The following is a 16,050-nucleotide window of genomic DNA, read 5'->3' as shown; positions in this document are numbered from 1 at the left end:
ACCATGAGCAAAACAAAAACAAAACCCCAACAACAAGTCCCTGCTCAAAGGAGCTTTCAATTTACATTTTAAGCATGGGGTGGGGGAAGAGGCAATGGGAGGCAGTAGGGAAGGGAGATGCAAAAGTGGCAAGACATGAGCAAACACAGTTATAACTGAATGATTGCTGCTGCTGCACTTTGAACAAAAGCCAAGGTAGATTTTGGAAAAATAGAGTGTTGTCTGGTGAAGGGGTCCACAGGGCAAAGAAGGTCACTGTTGAGAACTCCAGTTGAGCAACTTTTAACAACAAAAGCTAGAAGTGGACTGAGGCCGCCTGAGTCACAGCTTCCATTCCATCTCTCTCCATATGAATATCCATTTGTTTTCCCATCTGAGAGAGGACAACCCCTCAAAATGCTGAAGCTATTGTATTCACTTGCCACTTCAGAAGCAAGTGCCATGGACTGACTGGATGCAGAGCAGTGGTGAGAGGCACCAGCTGAGGAACCCCAAAGGGAAGGCGGCTCAGAGCCAGGGGATTGGTGGTGGGATGGCGATGAGTAGTCAGTGGGAGAAAAAGGAGCAGACTGGGAGGAGGAGGAGGAGGTGTCGGAAGCAGGGTTAGGGAGCAGGAAGAGCCTGTGGCAGAGAACAGTCCAGTATCGGAGGCAGAAGCAGGGGCAGGGCGCCAAGAGGCAGAGTGGAGGCAGGCCTCTGAAGAAGCCAGGGAGTTTCCCCCTCCTGCTGTGACCAGCTCCCCTCCCCCTGGGAAGGGGGGAATGGAGAAGGTAGAGCAAAGAGAGATAAGACAAAGGAGCCTTAGGCTACTGGGGAAGGAACCAGGGGAGGAAGCTTAGAGAGCTGTGGGAGGGCAGGGACATTCAGTCCTCACAACTGCCTCAGTGGGGCAAGTCCTACTGGGAAGTGTTGCTACGATCACTCGGGTCTGTGTGATTTTGGTTTCTTTGAATAAAGAGTTGACTTCACTGATACCAGATGTTTTATTGCTGAGCTGCCTCTGACTTTGGCTCCTGACAGCAAGGCATCATGGGAGAGATGAGAATTAAGGGATGGTTGTGAGTAGTTGGACTTGACATTCCAACATATACTAAGTGAAAAACATATAGGCTTATACCAGTCTAGTTACCGTGTATATATATCTTTCTTGCTACCACCACAAATGCATGCCCGTCTGCCACTAAGAATCCTTCCTAACAACCCAAGGATTGTTCAGGTGTGTATAACTCCTGCTTTTATCCATTCTGTTGCAAGTGTGGCTTGTCCTTTTTGTCATTTCATTCCCGGCTGCCACAAATGCCTCCTCTTGCTGTAAATGAAGTGTGATTTAAGTGTGTGAATGAATAATTTTTGTGGTGCTTTCCACTACCTATATGAAGTAGATTCACATCCATCATTTTACTCAAATTATGGGGAAAGTCCTATTTTCAGACTTTTAAAGGTGGACTCTGTGGGACTATCACTAGGGACTGGTTGATTAATAGGTATGGGCTGGTTGATTAATAGGTATGGGCTTATTTTAATCAATAAGGGTGAATTTTAATTGGCTGGGTTGTTTTGGTTCTTGTGTGTCACCACAACAGAGAATTGCAATGAAATGATGAAAGATGGCCTATCTTCCTAACACTGAGTTTAGCATCCTTCAGGATCTCTAAAAAGCACCTATATTGAGGTTTTGGTGAAGAAACTTAAAGCAATGAATTAACCAATTCATTGGCTTAAAAGCATTCAATTAATCAACTACACTTCTTTAATTGGCGGAAGCCCTAACAGCTGAGCAGAGGTTCACATATATATAACCAAGGTCTACATTCTTTGATTGGATAAGTATTTATATTCAAACTGAAAGGGATTTCCAGTAAGGCTGTGTACATGGGGGCATTATCTTGCAGATGGGTCATTCAGATCCATTTTTTAATGTATGTGCGAAGAGCACATTAGGGTCGGCACACTTATGTGTTTTCACTCAACACATTAATTGCATATTCTGCTGCTTTCCATTCACACCAGTGGGTGGAACCCAGCAGAAAATATGCCAAGTGTTTCATGCCCCCCTCCACCTCCTGCTCCTTGATCACTCTCCCCTTCCTCTTCCTGTTAGCTTACAGGAGTAAACTGTAGTTTGTTCTTTAAATAAATATATATTACTTTTAAACAGAATTGCAAAAGATCCGTAATATTAAAAACAAACTGTAGCTACTTGGTGATCTGAGTTGGGTTTATGTGTGTGCCGGGCTTTCTGCAAATTAAGATAATTTCTCTCTCCCAGCCTTCGCCAACTGATGTCCAACTTCAGCTTCATGAACCTTAGGATTCAGTCATGTTCATGAGAGGAGAGAGGGGAATTAAAATCTGCCCTGAATCTTTCTGTTTTTTTCAAATCTCTCCAAAAGTCTCCTGCGGCATTGTAGAGGCTTGCTGGAGTAAGTTAGCGTCTGTCTTTTGGAGATATTTGGGGGAGAATGATGAAAAGAGGCTGGACTGATGAGATTCCTTTCCCTTTTTCAGCAACATAATTGGATTCCAAGGTGCTTTAAGCTGAAGTTGGACATCAGTTCGAGAAGGCTGTGAGAGAGGAATTACTTTAATCTACAGAAAGTCTGGCACATGCGTTACCCCTACATTCAGAGCATTAAGCAACCCTAAGCATTTGCTTTTATTATTACAGAAGTAGTAGTATGGCAACAAAGACCGCTTGTTGAAACATCAGCACTATGGTTGGGGAGAAATTTGGTTTGCATTCAAGGGCAAATCTATCAAATTTGCACTGTCTGAAAAAATTCTTGTTGGCTTCTGTCTGTATCAAGGAAATAGAGTGTACTTCTGGGGGTGAACTCAAATAGCTGGAGAATCACAGCACCTATCTAATAATTGCTGCCTCCTATGCTGTTTTTGCTGCGTTAGCAACACCAAAGTGATCTCTCTAGGGTGCAAGCTTGGGCAGTGTGCTGCCCTGACGAGAATACCCACCTCTTGGCCTCACTGATGTGGTCCAAAGGAAAGCAGAGCAATACATTTGGCATCAACTTGGCTGCAGGAGCTGATGGAAGGAGGCAAACAATGTGCCATCCAATCATCTTAGGATCTCCACTCCTTACAAAAAAGTGTACATTAGTCAAAACAGCATACAAAAATGTGTTTATTAGCAGAAAATCGCACTTAAATGCAATGTTGATAGACCACAGCTCTCATCAGCTCTCAGCCAGCATGACCAATGGCCAGGGATGATTAGAATTATTCTCCAACCAGAGAGCCACAGGTTCTGCCACCCCTGCAATTAAAGCTCTTTTGGCAGTTGCTGAATTTCCTGGCTAAGTTATCTGAGGCGTAAGGACCTTTCAGTCTCCGTCACTCCCTGGAGTGGGTAGAAGAAAGAGGAGACTTCTCTATTAATCATATTCAATGCCTGAAACCTTTTAAAAAGCGGAGCTTGAAAACCTGTACACTGCCATTTGATTTTTTTAAAATACCACCAGCACAAACCTGAACACAGCAGGGAAGAAAAGGTGCTGTACCCATCAGGTGTGCGCCTCCAAGATAAGGCCCTTGTTTTTTTCTGCTGCTGTTTCAGAGCATCTCTCTGCTTGCTGAGAAATGGATGAAATATGTGCAAATGGATTTTTTTAAAAAAACAAACATGTATTTGTAAACACTTTGAATGTCTGGTCTACAGGTTGCACTTTGAGGGGAAACAGATTAAATGCTGTCAAAGCTTTCTCACTTCTAGGTTGCCAGTTCAGCTGGAGAGCCATCTCAGAAAACAAGACCTTAAAACTGCTAAGCAGTCTGTTCCAGTAATTCTCAAATATTTTCAAACCATCACCTCTTGAGGCATCGTGAAAGCCAGAAAGATTAATTGCAACCACTTTAAATAACTGTTAGGAAATAGGATTACTGGGTTGTCCTCAAAAGTGTCATGATGTCTCTGCATATCCCCCCACCCCCAAGATCACCTCAAGGTAAAACATATCTGCCTTCAACAGCCAAACGCTAACTCCAGGTCTTCCATTTTACGTTGTCATGAGTAACAACAGGCAGACTGAATTATTATAATAGTTGTCATGTGTGGAAAATTTTCCAGTGGAGAATTAACTTCTTTTACCAGACACCAGTCCAAAGTGATGTGATTGTTAGAGTATAACATGGACATTCCTAGTACAACAGATATTGATAGCAATAAGGGGCAAACTTTATCTGAAAACATACTATTTGTCTTTTGTTTTTTAATTTTGAAGTACTGTATTGTTTTTAATTTTTTCACTGGAGATGTTCAGTGTTTGCTTAGGCACAAGGGTGCTCAGAATAATATAAGTATGATTAATCCTCAAAGCAAAATAAGAATCTCATGAAATGTTTCCCATGGCATGTGTATTTCTATCCCTTTCCATAACCCAATAGCATAATCCCTAGCAGTGTATTGATGTCGTAAGAAGGCCATGAGGTTGGCAGACTTACACTCAGGAGTCACTGTTTATGGAAGCAAGTAGCTCATTTAACCAGACATTGGGGAAATAAAGTGGTAGGGAGACGGTGTTGCTCAGATGAATGCTGCTTGTTCTCTTCTGATGACGCTGCTTCTGCCAATATTACAAGATCTGGAAACCCTACAAACACAATGATAACATAAACAGAGGAATTGTGGTGCCTTTTGTGATCAGGTGAAGTGCTTGGCGATGCTGCAGGACCCGGTCCTCCTTTTTGAAGGGTAGGCTGAGAAGAAAACCCAAAAGTGCTAAAAGGGTTTTCAGGAAATGGGTAACAGAAATCATTTTATTGGGAAACAGAAACAGTGCTATCGGTTGAAGGGTGAAAGAAAGGCACAATGATTTTCTGTATAATGTTGCTAGGGAGAGAAATCAAAGGAGCAGAGCTGTTTCTATTTGTTTAACTATGGATATTCGCAGACACATACTAAATATACTTCGTCAGATATTGCGCAAGTGGCACCTAATATGTCTACTTTAAAAGAGACAGAAAATATCAAGGTACAGGCAGTGGGCAGGGAATGAGAACATCCCAATTGAAAATACTGAGGCAGTTACAACTACTCTGCAACTTCAGCGATGGCAGAAGCTTGATATAGATAAAAAGCAAAACCTCTATCAGATGAATTAAAACTTGAGCTGCTCACACAATGCTGGACCCCTAAAGCATGTTATGACCAAGGATGATAGTACAGGTCCAAAAGCATTTCCCCATGCATGACTATACTGTATAAATATTCTTAGTTAGCACACTCTGCTGTTTTGGTACGGCATTCTGTTTCCCCCCAGCCAGCAACACAAGGGGTGCAAGTCACGTTCATTGCCAAAATTTGTACTAGGTACAAAGGCATCAACGAAGCTGTGAGAAAGCACTCACAGAGAGAATGACAGGGGTTCACCTCAAGATTCTTCTAACTTCCTTTCTGCCCTGAACAGGGAAAAGGTTTCAATTGAACAGTAATTTAATAAGTCATATGTAAGACTTGTAAATGTCTCGTTCTTGGTCAGACACTGCCAGTTCAGACCCCATGAGCAGATATGTGAAATAATTATTATTATTGTCCCTGTATGTATTACTTTATATTTGTTTGCATTGAATTGCATTTGTTGTTACTTCCCATTCACGCAGTTTGGAGAGGCCGTTTTGGAGCGCTTTGCAATCTCTTTTCATTTTAATGATGCCAAACAATTTGGTATCATCACCAAACTTGTCCACTTCACTGGTCACCCCTAACTCTAGGTTTTTTATGAACAATTTAGAAAGCACAAGTTCCAATACTGATCCTTCGGGGAACTGTACTTTCTATATTCCTCCATTGGAAAAACTGTCTTATTTGGTCCTACTCTCTGCTTCCTATTACTTAACCTATTCCTGATCCACATGAGGGCATTGCCCCTTCCTTCATGACTGATGAAAATCACTCCCATGCTGCCATTAGCAATACCAATGAAAGCTCCCAATGGCGTCCCATCTCCCTTCCCTAAATCTTTATTCACTGATAACCAGCCTTTACATAATAATAATGTTTTTTAGCTCTATGGTCCAGTCTGGACAGGGCTGATTTTTCAGTGCTCTAGTCATGTTTTTATCCTGTGCAAAACCTATAGATGCAAAATGCCAATACAGAAATGATTTGAGAGAATTCCAAGAAACACAACACTTTTTGACAAAGGTCTGATTAGGTTCTTTGTTGTGCAAGGTTTTATTATATCTATTATTTAGTATTGTATTTATGATAACTTTGTAATTTGTTTGTTGTTGTTTTCCATTTCCATATTGTAAGGAAGCTGGTTTAGAAATCCTTAAATCAATCAATCAATCAATCAATCAATGACCTCATTAAGGAAAGAAGTGTGGCAGACCCTCTGCTGTTTGTGGCAGACAGAGCATACAATAAAATCAAGGATGTACACATAAGTATACAAGTTGCTTGCATGCTGGTGATTGGCGTTAGAAGAAGAAAATACAGTAGTTGGTGAGGTTAAGTTTACCATACCTCAAAGTCAGGCCAGTATGAGTCTATGTTACTTTTTCTTTCATAGATCATAGTATAGGGAAAATGCATTATTCAACATTTATCTTTATTGACCTCTCCAGTTCATGTACAAGACTAATACTGATACTAGTATTCAGACAAAGCAATAAATGGCCATTTTCCTACAAAGAGATTGCCTCTACATAAGTAAAACTTAATTTATGAAGTGCCCCTCAGGCTGATAAGATAAATGGGTTTATGCTGTTTTCATCAAGAGTACTTGATGCCTAATGCTTCTGTTTCTTCTTGTTGTTTAGGATACTGCTGGACAAGAAAGGTACAGGACAATTACCACTGCCTATTATCGAGGAGCAATGGGATTTATCCTTATGTACGATATTACTTGTGAAGAGTCCTTCAATGCTATTCAGGACTGGTAGGAACAGATGATTGCTACTTCTGTAATGGTTTCATTTTCCGGTTACCATGCAATCCACTCAGTGATCAACTCACACCACATCTTATAAGAGGAAAGAAGGAAGCTCAAGAGCTTAACAAAACATAGTCACAATCAAATTATTAATACTACTATTAATTACTCTGCCTGAGTCTATAAAAAACGCACACGCACAATTTAAAAAGTTCAGAGCCCAGTCCTGCATTTCTTTACTCAGAAATAGCTGCCAATGAATTTAGTAGAACTGATGCTTCATCCTGAGTAAATATGCACAATATTTCAGCCTTATCCTCAAAGATGCTCCATTACTGCACATCAGGACAGTTTTTCCACCCTGGAACAATTTTTCAGCCAAATTATTCTACTGATGGCATTAATTGCCAAGCCTGAAGTTCATTTCACAATGTCAGTGAACATCAGTCCTATCTAATGTTTATTTATGAGATCACAGTGTCATTCCAATTATGCAGAAAGCTTATGTATTACCAGAAGCTATACATCACTTTACCATCTGTGTGACAGTACATGGTCCAACCTTCAAACACTGCAACAACCTTCCCAGAAAAAATAATTCTCATTCTAACCATCTGATTCTGATCCAGTGTAGCTGATTAGATGTAAAATTCAGAGGGAGAAGCATGTCTTATACCACTGGTCAAAGAGCTTGGAACCAGCCAAGACTCCAACTTATAGGATCTCTCAAATGACTAGCCCTTATAGCAAAATACATTCGAAAGCATCTCAAAGCGCAAGTAGATAAATAGGTACCGCTCTGGTGGGAAGGTAAACGGCCTTTCCGTGTGCTGCTCTTGTTCACCAGAAGTGGCTTAGTCATGCTGGCCACATGACCTGAAAGCTGTCTGAGGACAAACGCCGGCTCCCTCGGCCAGTAAAGCAAGATGAGCGCTGCAACCCCAGAGTTGTCCGCGACTGGACCAAACGGTCAGGGATACCTTTACCTTTACCTTTAAACATCTTAGGCTAGGTTCCTTAAAGTACCTAAACAAGGCTGCAATCCTAATTAATCTTACCTGGGAGTAAGACCATTCAAATTTAATTAGACTTCTGGGTAAATACAGATGGGATTGTTCTGCTAGACATCAGTAGCCAGATCAAAGGAGCTTGCCTTCTGTGCTATCATGCTAGCCAACTAAGAACAGCAGCATTTGTCTTGCTCTCTGCCACCAGTGTAGCTGGCCAAGAGATGCTGTAGCTGATTTACACATCTGTCAAATGACGCAAGTAAAAATGGCAGAGAAATCCAATGCAGTTTGCATTTAAAGACAAACATACCTAATTTGTATTTCATGGAACAATATGCAAACTGAAACACAGCCAAAAGGGAAAATGCATATACTAGGGGGAAGTGTGCATAAATAGGAACTAGGGGGAAATAAGATTAAAAATGCAATTAAATGAAAGGAAATTGCTTGCAAATGTGTGTATTGCAAAATTATATACAGTATATAATGTACATATTAGGAAAAATATGCTAAAATACTGACAATTTTTCATGAGGACTTCCACTAATATATGCATTCGTATGGACACTTTACAGTACTATATTCATTTTGCACATGTTACTTGACTGGAGAAGTATATTGCAAAAGTTATAAAAGTGTGTGTGTGTGTGTGGCTGTATTTCAGTTTGCGTATTGCTTTGAAAAGTGCAGATTTGGTTGATTCACCTCCAAATATGAACTGAATAAAATTTGTTTCCTATCCCTACCTGGGCATAAGCCACACTGACAATGAGACATATATAGGATTACTGTTTTAATGGTGTCAATCAACTTTGACAGACAGTAGTACATATGCATTACAGTAAGAAAACTTGACTATTAGTCTATTTCCCCAACTCTTTTCTAGCACGCACAAAAAAGCCAGTTCAAATTAGTAAAAGTGTCTGCTTGTTGACAAACTGTTTTTCTTTTTATAGGGTTGCCACATTGTTTTAAAACTCCTCTGACTTTTAAAACACCTTTGTATATAAAGACAAAAATTCAACAAGTGCAGCTTACCCCATCATCGAGCAGCAGATGGTGAAAGTACACCCATTGAATTTCTGCCTGTCAGACAGCTGTTAATGATATGGGAACCAGAAAAAAGTAGCAACTCTGTATCTGTGACTGCCAATATAACACTTCCCAAGAAGCTGACATCCTTTTCTCCTTTAAATCACACCTCCTTGTAATAATTATTCCACACAGCACAGTAGCAGCTCTAATTAGAGCTATGGCTTTCATTAAATGAGAAATATTTTTCTTGTAGTTCAGTTGTACTATGTCAATTAGGATGAAGTGATCACTGCCCTCTCTAATGCATGCAGACAGAGTCAAACCTTCCCCATTAGTCGGCGTAATAGGATCACTCTGGGTCAGAAATACACCGTGCAACATTATTTGAAGCCTATGCCTATATAATCTACAAAACAGTATTGCTTATAATCGAATTTGAGACATTTTAGGGTAGATTTTATTTACTGTGTCTCCATCATGTGACAATGGGGGCGGGGAGGTAGGGAAGAGAAATTTCTGAAGTAGAGAAGTAAGCTCTACCCATTTCAATTGAAATGTACTATTAAGGGCCAGTCTTATGCTGCACTGCTGTATACACTTCTTAAGAGATAAATCCCATTGAATTCAGTGGGATTTGCCATTGAGTAGATATGAATAGGACTGTGCTGTTATTAGAGGTGGGGGAGGGAATTCAGTTCAGATTGCATTTAAAGGCAAACCCACCTAATTCGCACTTTCAGAAACAACATGCAGACCAAAATGTAGCCATCCTTCAAACTGCACAAGCTATGGGGAAGTGATTGATTATTTAAAAATAAAAGCAAAATCCTGCAAGGCGAAAATGAGTCTGAGGCTAAAGCATCCTGAATGTTTATAGGACACACACTTCACAAGTAGCGCCTCTTGCTATATAAAGTTAAAATGTGTGCAGTCAGTTTTCAAGATGCGCCAAACATCGTGGTTTCTTCCAGAGCCGGAAAAGCACATGATACGAATGAATAATGGCAAAGGCCAAATTCATTTCTCAGTTTCATCATCTTGTCATTCTGTGGAAGTGACTTGAGATTGTTCAGGCGAGGGCAACTATTGCTCGCAGCTTATTTCTCCTCTCTCAAGTGCCAGCTTCCTTTCCTTGGCTGACAATGCAGCGCTCTTGTCTCCACATGTACAAGATTTTGTAAAGAGATGGTTGCAAATCCCAGAAGGAACAGAAGGCTGGCTGACACCTAAGGCAGTGGGGATAAATAAATAAATAAAATCTAAAAACACTTCACTAACCAAAAGCCAGCAGGGGACCTATCAAACCAACTTTGAAAACATAGCATTCTAAGTAACTTCGGAAAACAGCTACACATTTTGCCTATACAGTATATAAGAAAAAATTCTGCAAGCTATTTGAGAGAACTCACACAGTTTTCTATCTCCTGTGATGTGAGCTTTTTAATGCCTTTGTAAGAGATTGCCATATGTCCTTGAAGAAATCTATCGTTTCGGAGCTAAAACATTAAAAGCCTGTAAATTAGCTGGTGCACTCTTGTATGATTTAACTTAATTTGTTTCTGAGAAATCAGGGGAGCAGACTTTGAGAAAAATAAGGGATGGAAATTTTAAGCTATTATGAAGCAAAACATTTCTTTTGAAATGACTATTGTATTGAAGACAGGGTTTTTTTTAATGGAGGCAGGTGGCTTGCATACAATTTTATGGGTTAACACCTTGTGATGGAATGTGTGATGGTGCCGAAATAAAAAAACAAAGCATGCTATAGCTGATGTGTTAAACCAGATTGGAATCAGAAAAGAGAAACAAAAGCAGTATTATCTATACAGGTATATAAAGTATTGCTTTTTTAAATGGCAAATAGAGCTTCTATAGCAGAGTGGCAGATCATAGGATCATATAATTGTAGAGCTGGAAGGGACTTTTAGGGCCATATGTCCAACCCCTGCATTGCAGAAATCTCAACTAAATGACAGATGGCCATCCAACCTCTGCTTAAAAACCTCCTTAGTTGGAATCTCCGTTCTTGAATGCATTGGTCCAGGATAAAACAAGTTTGCTCCATCCTCCATATGGCAACCCTTAAGATATCTGAAGATGGCTATCATAACTTCTCTCCTTCTCCTCTTTACCAGGCTAAACATATCCAACTCCCTCAGCCGTTCCTCATAAGGCTTGCCCTCCTCTGCACACATCCCAGCTTGTCAATATCCTTCTTAAACTGTGGTGCCCAGAACTGGACAGAGTATTCCAGGTGCCGTCTGATCAAGGCAGAATAGAGCAGGACTGTTACTTCCCTTGATCAGGACACTCTACTTCTGTTGATGCGGCCTAGAATAGCATTAGTGAAGGAAGGTGAGGATAGGTGACCCCACCTAGGCCCGAAGTCACCCTCCCACACTCAATAATCACACCAGGCCTCACTGACCCATGTTAAGCTTGTGGTCTACTCAGGGGTGGAAGAAAGGGGATGCGGTGGGTGCGGACCACCCTGGGTGTCGCCACTGAGGCGGCACTCACTGCGGGGCCTGCAGTGCGTCCGAGCCACACGTCTCTCCTGGGAGAGATGTGGTGGCTTGGGCGCATGCAGGCTCCACATTGCCCAAACGGTCCATTCGCTGCTGCCCCCCAGCTGTAGGACGGCTGAGTGGGAGGAGGCAGGCATAGCTATGTGTGAAGAACGGTGTGTGCATAGGAAGAATGGCAGGCACAACACCTGTGTTTGTGTGTGCAGAATGGTGGGTGCAGTAACTGCTCCAGCGTTCTCAAAACCCAGCAGACTGCCCAGAAAATGAATGGGACAGACAGGAAGTCCTGGGGAGGAGACTTTACCTTCCTCAGAGAAATAAAACAGCAGCTGATGGCAAGGGAAGGGAAGGTTCTGAGCTGAGAAAAGAGACTGAAAAGGCACTTGAAAGAAATGGGGAATCAATGCATAATGTTATAAGGTTTTGCGGGTCAGAGTCTAGGTGCAAGTCACCCTTAAATCCTGAAATTAGTAAAAGTTATAATTAATCAAGGTTTCATTAAACTGAGCTAAACACGGAAACCACTGGATTTGGTTTATGCTAAAGAGCTAGGCCAGCTCAGCAGACCTACATAGGCTCCCAGCCCAACCTTTGAGTATCAGAGCTTTATAGTTCTTCTAGACAGCAATGAAGGCTGCTTATAATGTTTAGGCGCCTGCAGTGTTGTTCTCCCAGGTTATCACTGTTTTTACTTACTATTTCCCATCAGTTTTGCACTGGTGAAGCAGGAAAGAGAGCTTAATCATAATGTGATTTCTTTGGACTGGGCAGCAGTCATTCATTCATTCAGTTCCACACTGAATGAGCCTACCCAAGGTATACAGAAGGGGAGGATGAATTGGAATTTTCAAATCAAAAGACATACACGTGTGTGAGGAATTCAAAACTTGTCAGGTTCTATCAGTTTGGATGCCATTTTTAGGTCATGCCCACAGCGGGCATTCAACCTGAACGTAGCCATTCATTCATTCATTCAGTTCTTAAAGAGCAGACATGGTAAGGAAGCAATCCTAAGGAACCTCAGATACTGGCCGGTGAGCCACAAGTGGAGGTGCCACTTCACATGGAGAGACAGGTCTGGCATTTTGCCCCAGAGCCTACCCCCCTCCCCCGTCAACATGGCATCAGAAAGTTTGTGGGCATAGATGTACCTGCCCATTATAGAACCCGAAGAGAATGTGGGCATTGGTGTTCCTGCCTATGATAGAACCCGAAGAGCATTCTGGAGGCAAGCCAGTGGTGGTCTTGAATCTGCAGGATCCTAACCCCCTCATTTCTTCTATAGGATTACAGCAGGGGGAGGGGAACACACCACAAATATTTGATGTTAATGACACTTTGCAGATTGCTGAAAGTGCAAAGATGATTTTAGCATTCTGGTTTAAAAACTATCGCAGCTGGCTCTTTTTAGATTAGCTGCCACAAATTCCGTTCCGCAGCGGAGTTTATTTAAGGTAAGCTTTGCCATCCATCACAGAGCATCCTGCCTTGTGAATATTCATGGACTAACTGACTGACATTGCTTTTGGTATGAGAGGCATGACGTGGGCTGTCCAGAAGTAATTAAACATTGTCAGGAATTAATCGGAAGGTGGAAGTTGCTTCTGAATCAGAAATCAGGCTCCACAGGCATAATCCATCAGCAGTCTTACTGGTGCAAGCTTTGTTGAAATAAATGGGAACAGGGAGATACAGGGGGATAGGGTTGCCATATTTCAAACAGTGAAAGTTTGTTGAGCTTTTTTTAAGCAAAATTGCAAATAAATAAATAATAATGCTATTTTTATGGGGGGGGGACAGCAAAATTGGCACTGCCAACATATCCCTACAGGGGATATGCTGAGTGGATTGAGCTCCATATCACTGAAAGGGATGTATCCAAGAATAACATTAAATATGGTACTATTGAGGAAATGTGTGCATTGTGTGTTCGGAGACCACTGCTTATAGCAGTAAGCAGCATTTACCCAAACTAAAGATTCATGGCAGACAAAAGTTCATAATTAAATTTTGACATTCGCTCCCGCAAGATGTAGTCATGACCACAAACTTGGATGGCTTTAAAAGAGGATAATGCTATTTCATGCAGAACAGGCATAGGCAAACTCAGCCCTCCAGATGTTTTGGGACTACAACTCCCATTGAATTGAAGTACTTTATTGTCACTTGTACAACTTATATACAGTGAGATTACATGAGCACCCCCCACTCAGTTCTCTTAGTCTTAATTCCCCTCATTTACTGACACACACACACACCAAACCCGAAAGTCAGTTGCCCTGTTGTTATCTTTTCATTCAGCAGCCTAACAGCCCACGGATAGAAGCAGTTCTTTACCCTGTTGGTGCGACTGATCATGTTTCTATAACTTCTGCTTAAGGGCAGGAGATCAAGAAAGTGCCGGCCAGGGTGTGAATCATCCCTAAGAATTTTCCTCACTCTCCTGAGGCAATGTTCTTCCACTATTTCATCCAGCGGATTCACGAGACAGCCCATAATATCTTGTGCTGTATTCACCACCCTCTGTAGGCACTTCCTATCAGTTGATGTCAAACCAGCATACCACACCATGATGCAGTATGAAAGGACACTGATGGGAGTTGTAGTCCCAAAACATCTGGAGGGCCGAGTTTGCCTATGCTTGATGTAGAAGAAACAAGGCTATTGATGGCTACTAACCATGGTGGGACGCAGGTGGCACTGTGGGTTAAACCACAGAGCCTAGAACTTGCCGATCAGAAGGTCAGCGGTTCGAATCCCCGTGATGGGGTGAGCTCCCGTTGCTCGGTCCCTGTTCCTGCCAACCTAGAAGTTCAAAAGCACGTCAAAGTGCAAGTAGATAAATAGGTACCGCTCCGGCGAGAAGGTAAACGGCGTTTCCGTGCGCTGCTTTGGTTCGCCAGAAGCGGCTTAGTCCTGCTGGCCACATGACCTGGAAGCTGTACGCCGGCTCCCTTGGCCAATAAAGTGAGATGAGTGCCGCAACCCCAGAGTCGGTCACGACTGGACCTAATGGTCAAAGGTCCCTTTAACCATGGTGGCTATGTTCTGCCTCCACTGTCAGAAATGATATACCTCTGTATCCTAATTGCTGGATATCACAAGTGGGAGAGCACTGAAGATAGGATATTGCCCTCATGGCCTGCTTGTGGGCTTCTCATAACCATCCATTTGAACACTGTGAGTACAGGATTCCTGGACCACATGAGCTCTTCTGACGTTTTTATGTTCTTAAGATGAAAGGAACATTTTTTACCATATGTTTAGGTATGACTACAACAACTCAAGATTCCTCCAAACTGTGATAGAATATTCCACTGTAATTCAATATATTAGAATTATATATATGGTTAATTGATAGAAATGAATTTGGGATGAAGATGATTCATCAATTTTATATCTCCTAGCTCCCCCTGCTGGATTTGGGATGCTTTGGCTTGTTTCTTTGACCACAGATGCATTCCAAAGCCAAAACTGTGCTGAGAGGTGCTGCATTTCTATTTAAATTATAGCAAATTCTTTCTAAATTTGAACTGATACATATAAATTAGCACAGACAAATTTCATTCAAATATTTGTCTTTTGCAGTCTCTTTTGGTGATAAGATTCCTCTATTTTTTTGGAGATGCATATGTAACCACCCTAAAATTATGTAGAAATGTTGTTAAATTATTAACATTTTAAACTGATTAATCTTCAAATTAGTTAGTTAATTAAAGATATCCACAAGATACCAAAATGTCAGTGGATTGCTAGATGGAAAGGTCACCTTTAACATTTTCAGCTCACTTCTTTGTTCTAGCGGAAATTAACAGCTTCAAAAATAAACAAGTGAGCCATTAATTTGGAACTACAACTAAAAATTGAGTTGCTTAATATACTAAACTAAATTGCCAGAGCAATTCTAACCATCCTATTGAATTCAATAGGGCTTCTTCCCAGGTAAGTGGGTTTAGGATTGCAACCTAATGGAAGCTTATGATTGTTTTAAAAAGGTGCAGCTTCAAGATATTTTCATACAACCTAGGAGAAATCCTTGAAACTGATCTAGAAAGCACTGATGCTACTGTGACTGACTCTGAATTCCCAGAAACAGAAGTTAAAATGAACGGGATCAATAAGTAGTCACTGGCAAGCTATAATGCATTTGTGTGCGTATGGAATATTAGGCACATCTGGGAGCTCTGATCTAGTTTTAGCTGAAGATGGACAGCACCCTACTTTGAAAAATCTTACAAGAAAAGCTGAACATCTGAGTTCAATATACAGGCTACTTTTATTAATAATTATAAGCTTTCCTAACTAAACTATAGCCTTCAGGTGTAGAACTGGAACTGTCAGAAGCCAGCAGCTCAGCTGAAGGCTGAATATATCTTTTAGCCAGTGTGGTGTAGTGATTAAGAGCGGTAGTCTCATAATCTGGGGAGCCGGGTTCGGGTCTCCGCTCCTCCACATGCAGCTGCTGGGTGACCTTGGGCCAGTCACACTTCTTTGAAGTCTCTCAGCCCCACTCACCTCACAGAGTGTTTGTTGTGGAGGAGGAAGGGAAAGGAGAATGTTAGCCGCTTTGAGACTCCTGAAGGGGAG

The 16,050-nt window shown here is 41.5% G+C and overlaps 1 protein-coding gene across 3 annotated transcripts in view; it reads left to right on the top strand.

Annotated features, from left to right (window-relative positions):
• RAB3B (RAB3B, member RAS oncogene family) overlaps positions 1-16,050 on the top strand; it is a 50,171-nt gene that overhangs the window by 28,742 nt on the left and 5,379 nt on the right. For all 3 annotated transcript variants that reach the window (XM_081915531.1, XM_081915529.1, XM_081915530.1), the window contains exon 3: positions 6,778-6,896. In XM_081915531.1, coding sequence (XP_081771657.1) covers positions 6,778-6,896 — 119 coding nt within the window. The remainder of the gene's footprint in view (positions 1-6,777; positions 6,897-16,050) is intronic.

The sequence above is a fragment of the Podarcis melisellensis genome, assembly GCF_964234715.1.
Source record: "Podarcis melisellensis genome assembly, chromosome: 6".
NCBI lineage: Eukaryota > Metazoa > Chordata > Lepidosauria > Squamata > Lacertidae > Podarcis > Podarcis melisellensis.
The sequence above is the reverse complement of the archived record's forward strand: the minus strand, read 5'-3'. Positions and strand labels throughout refer to the sequence as shown.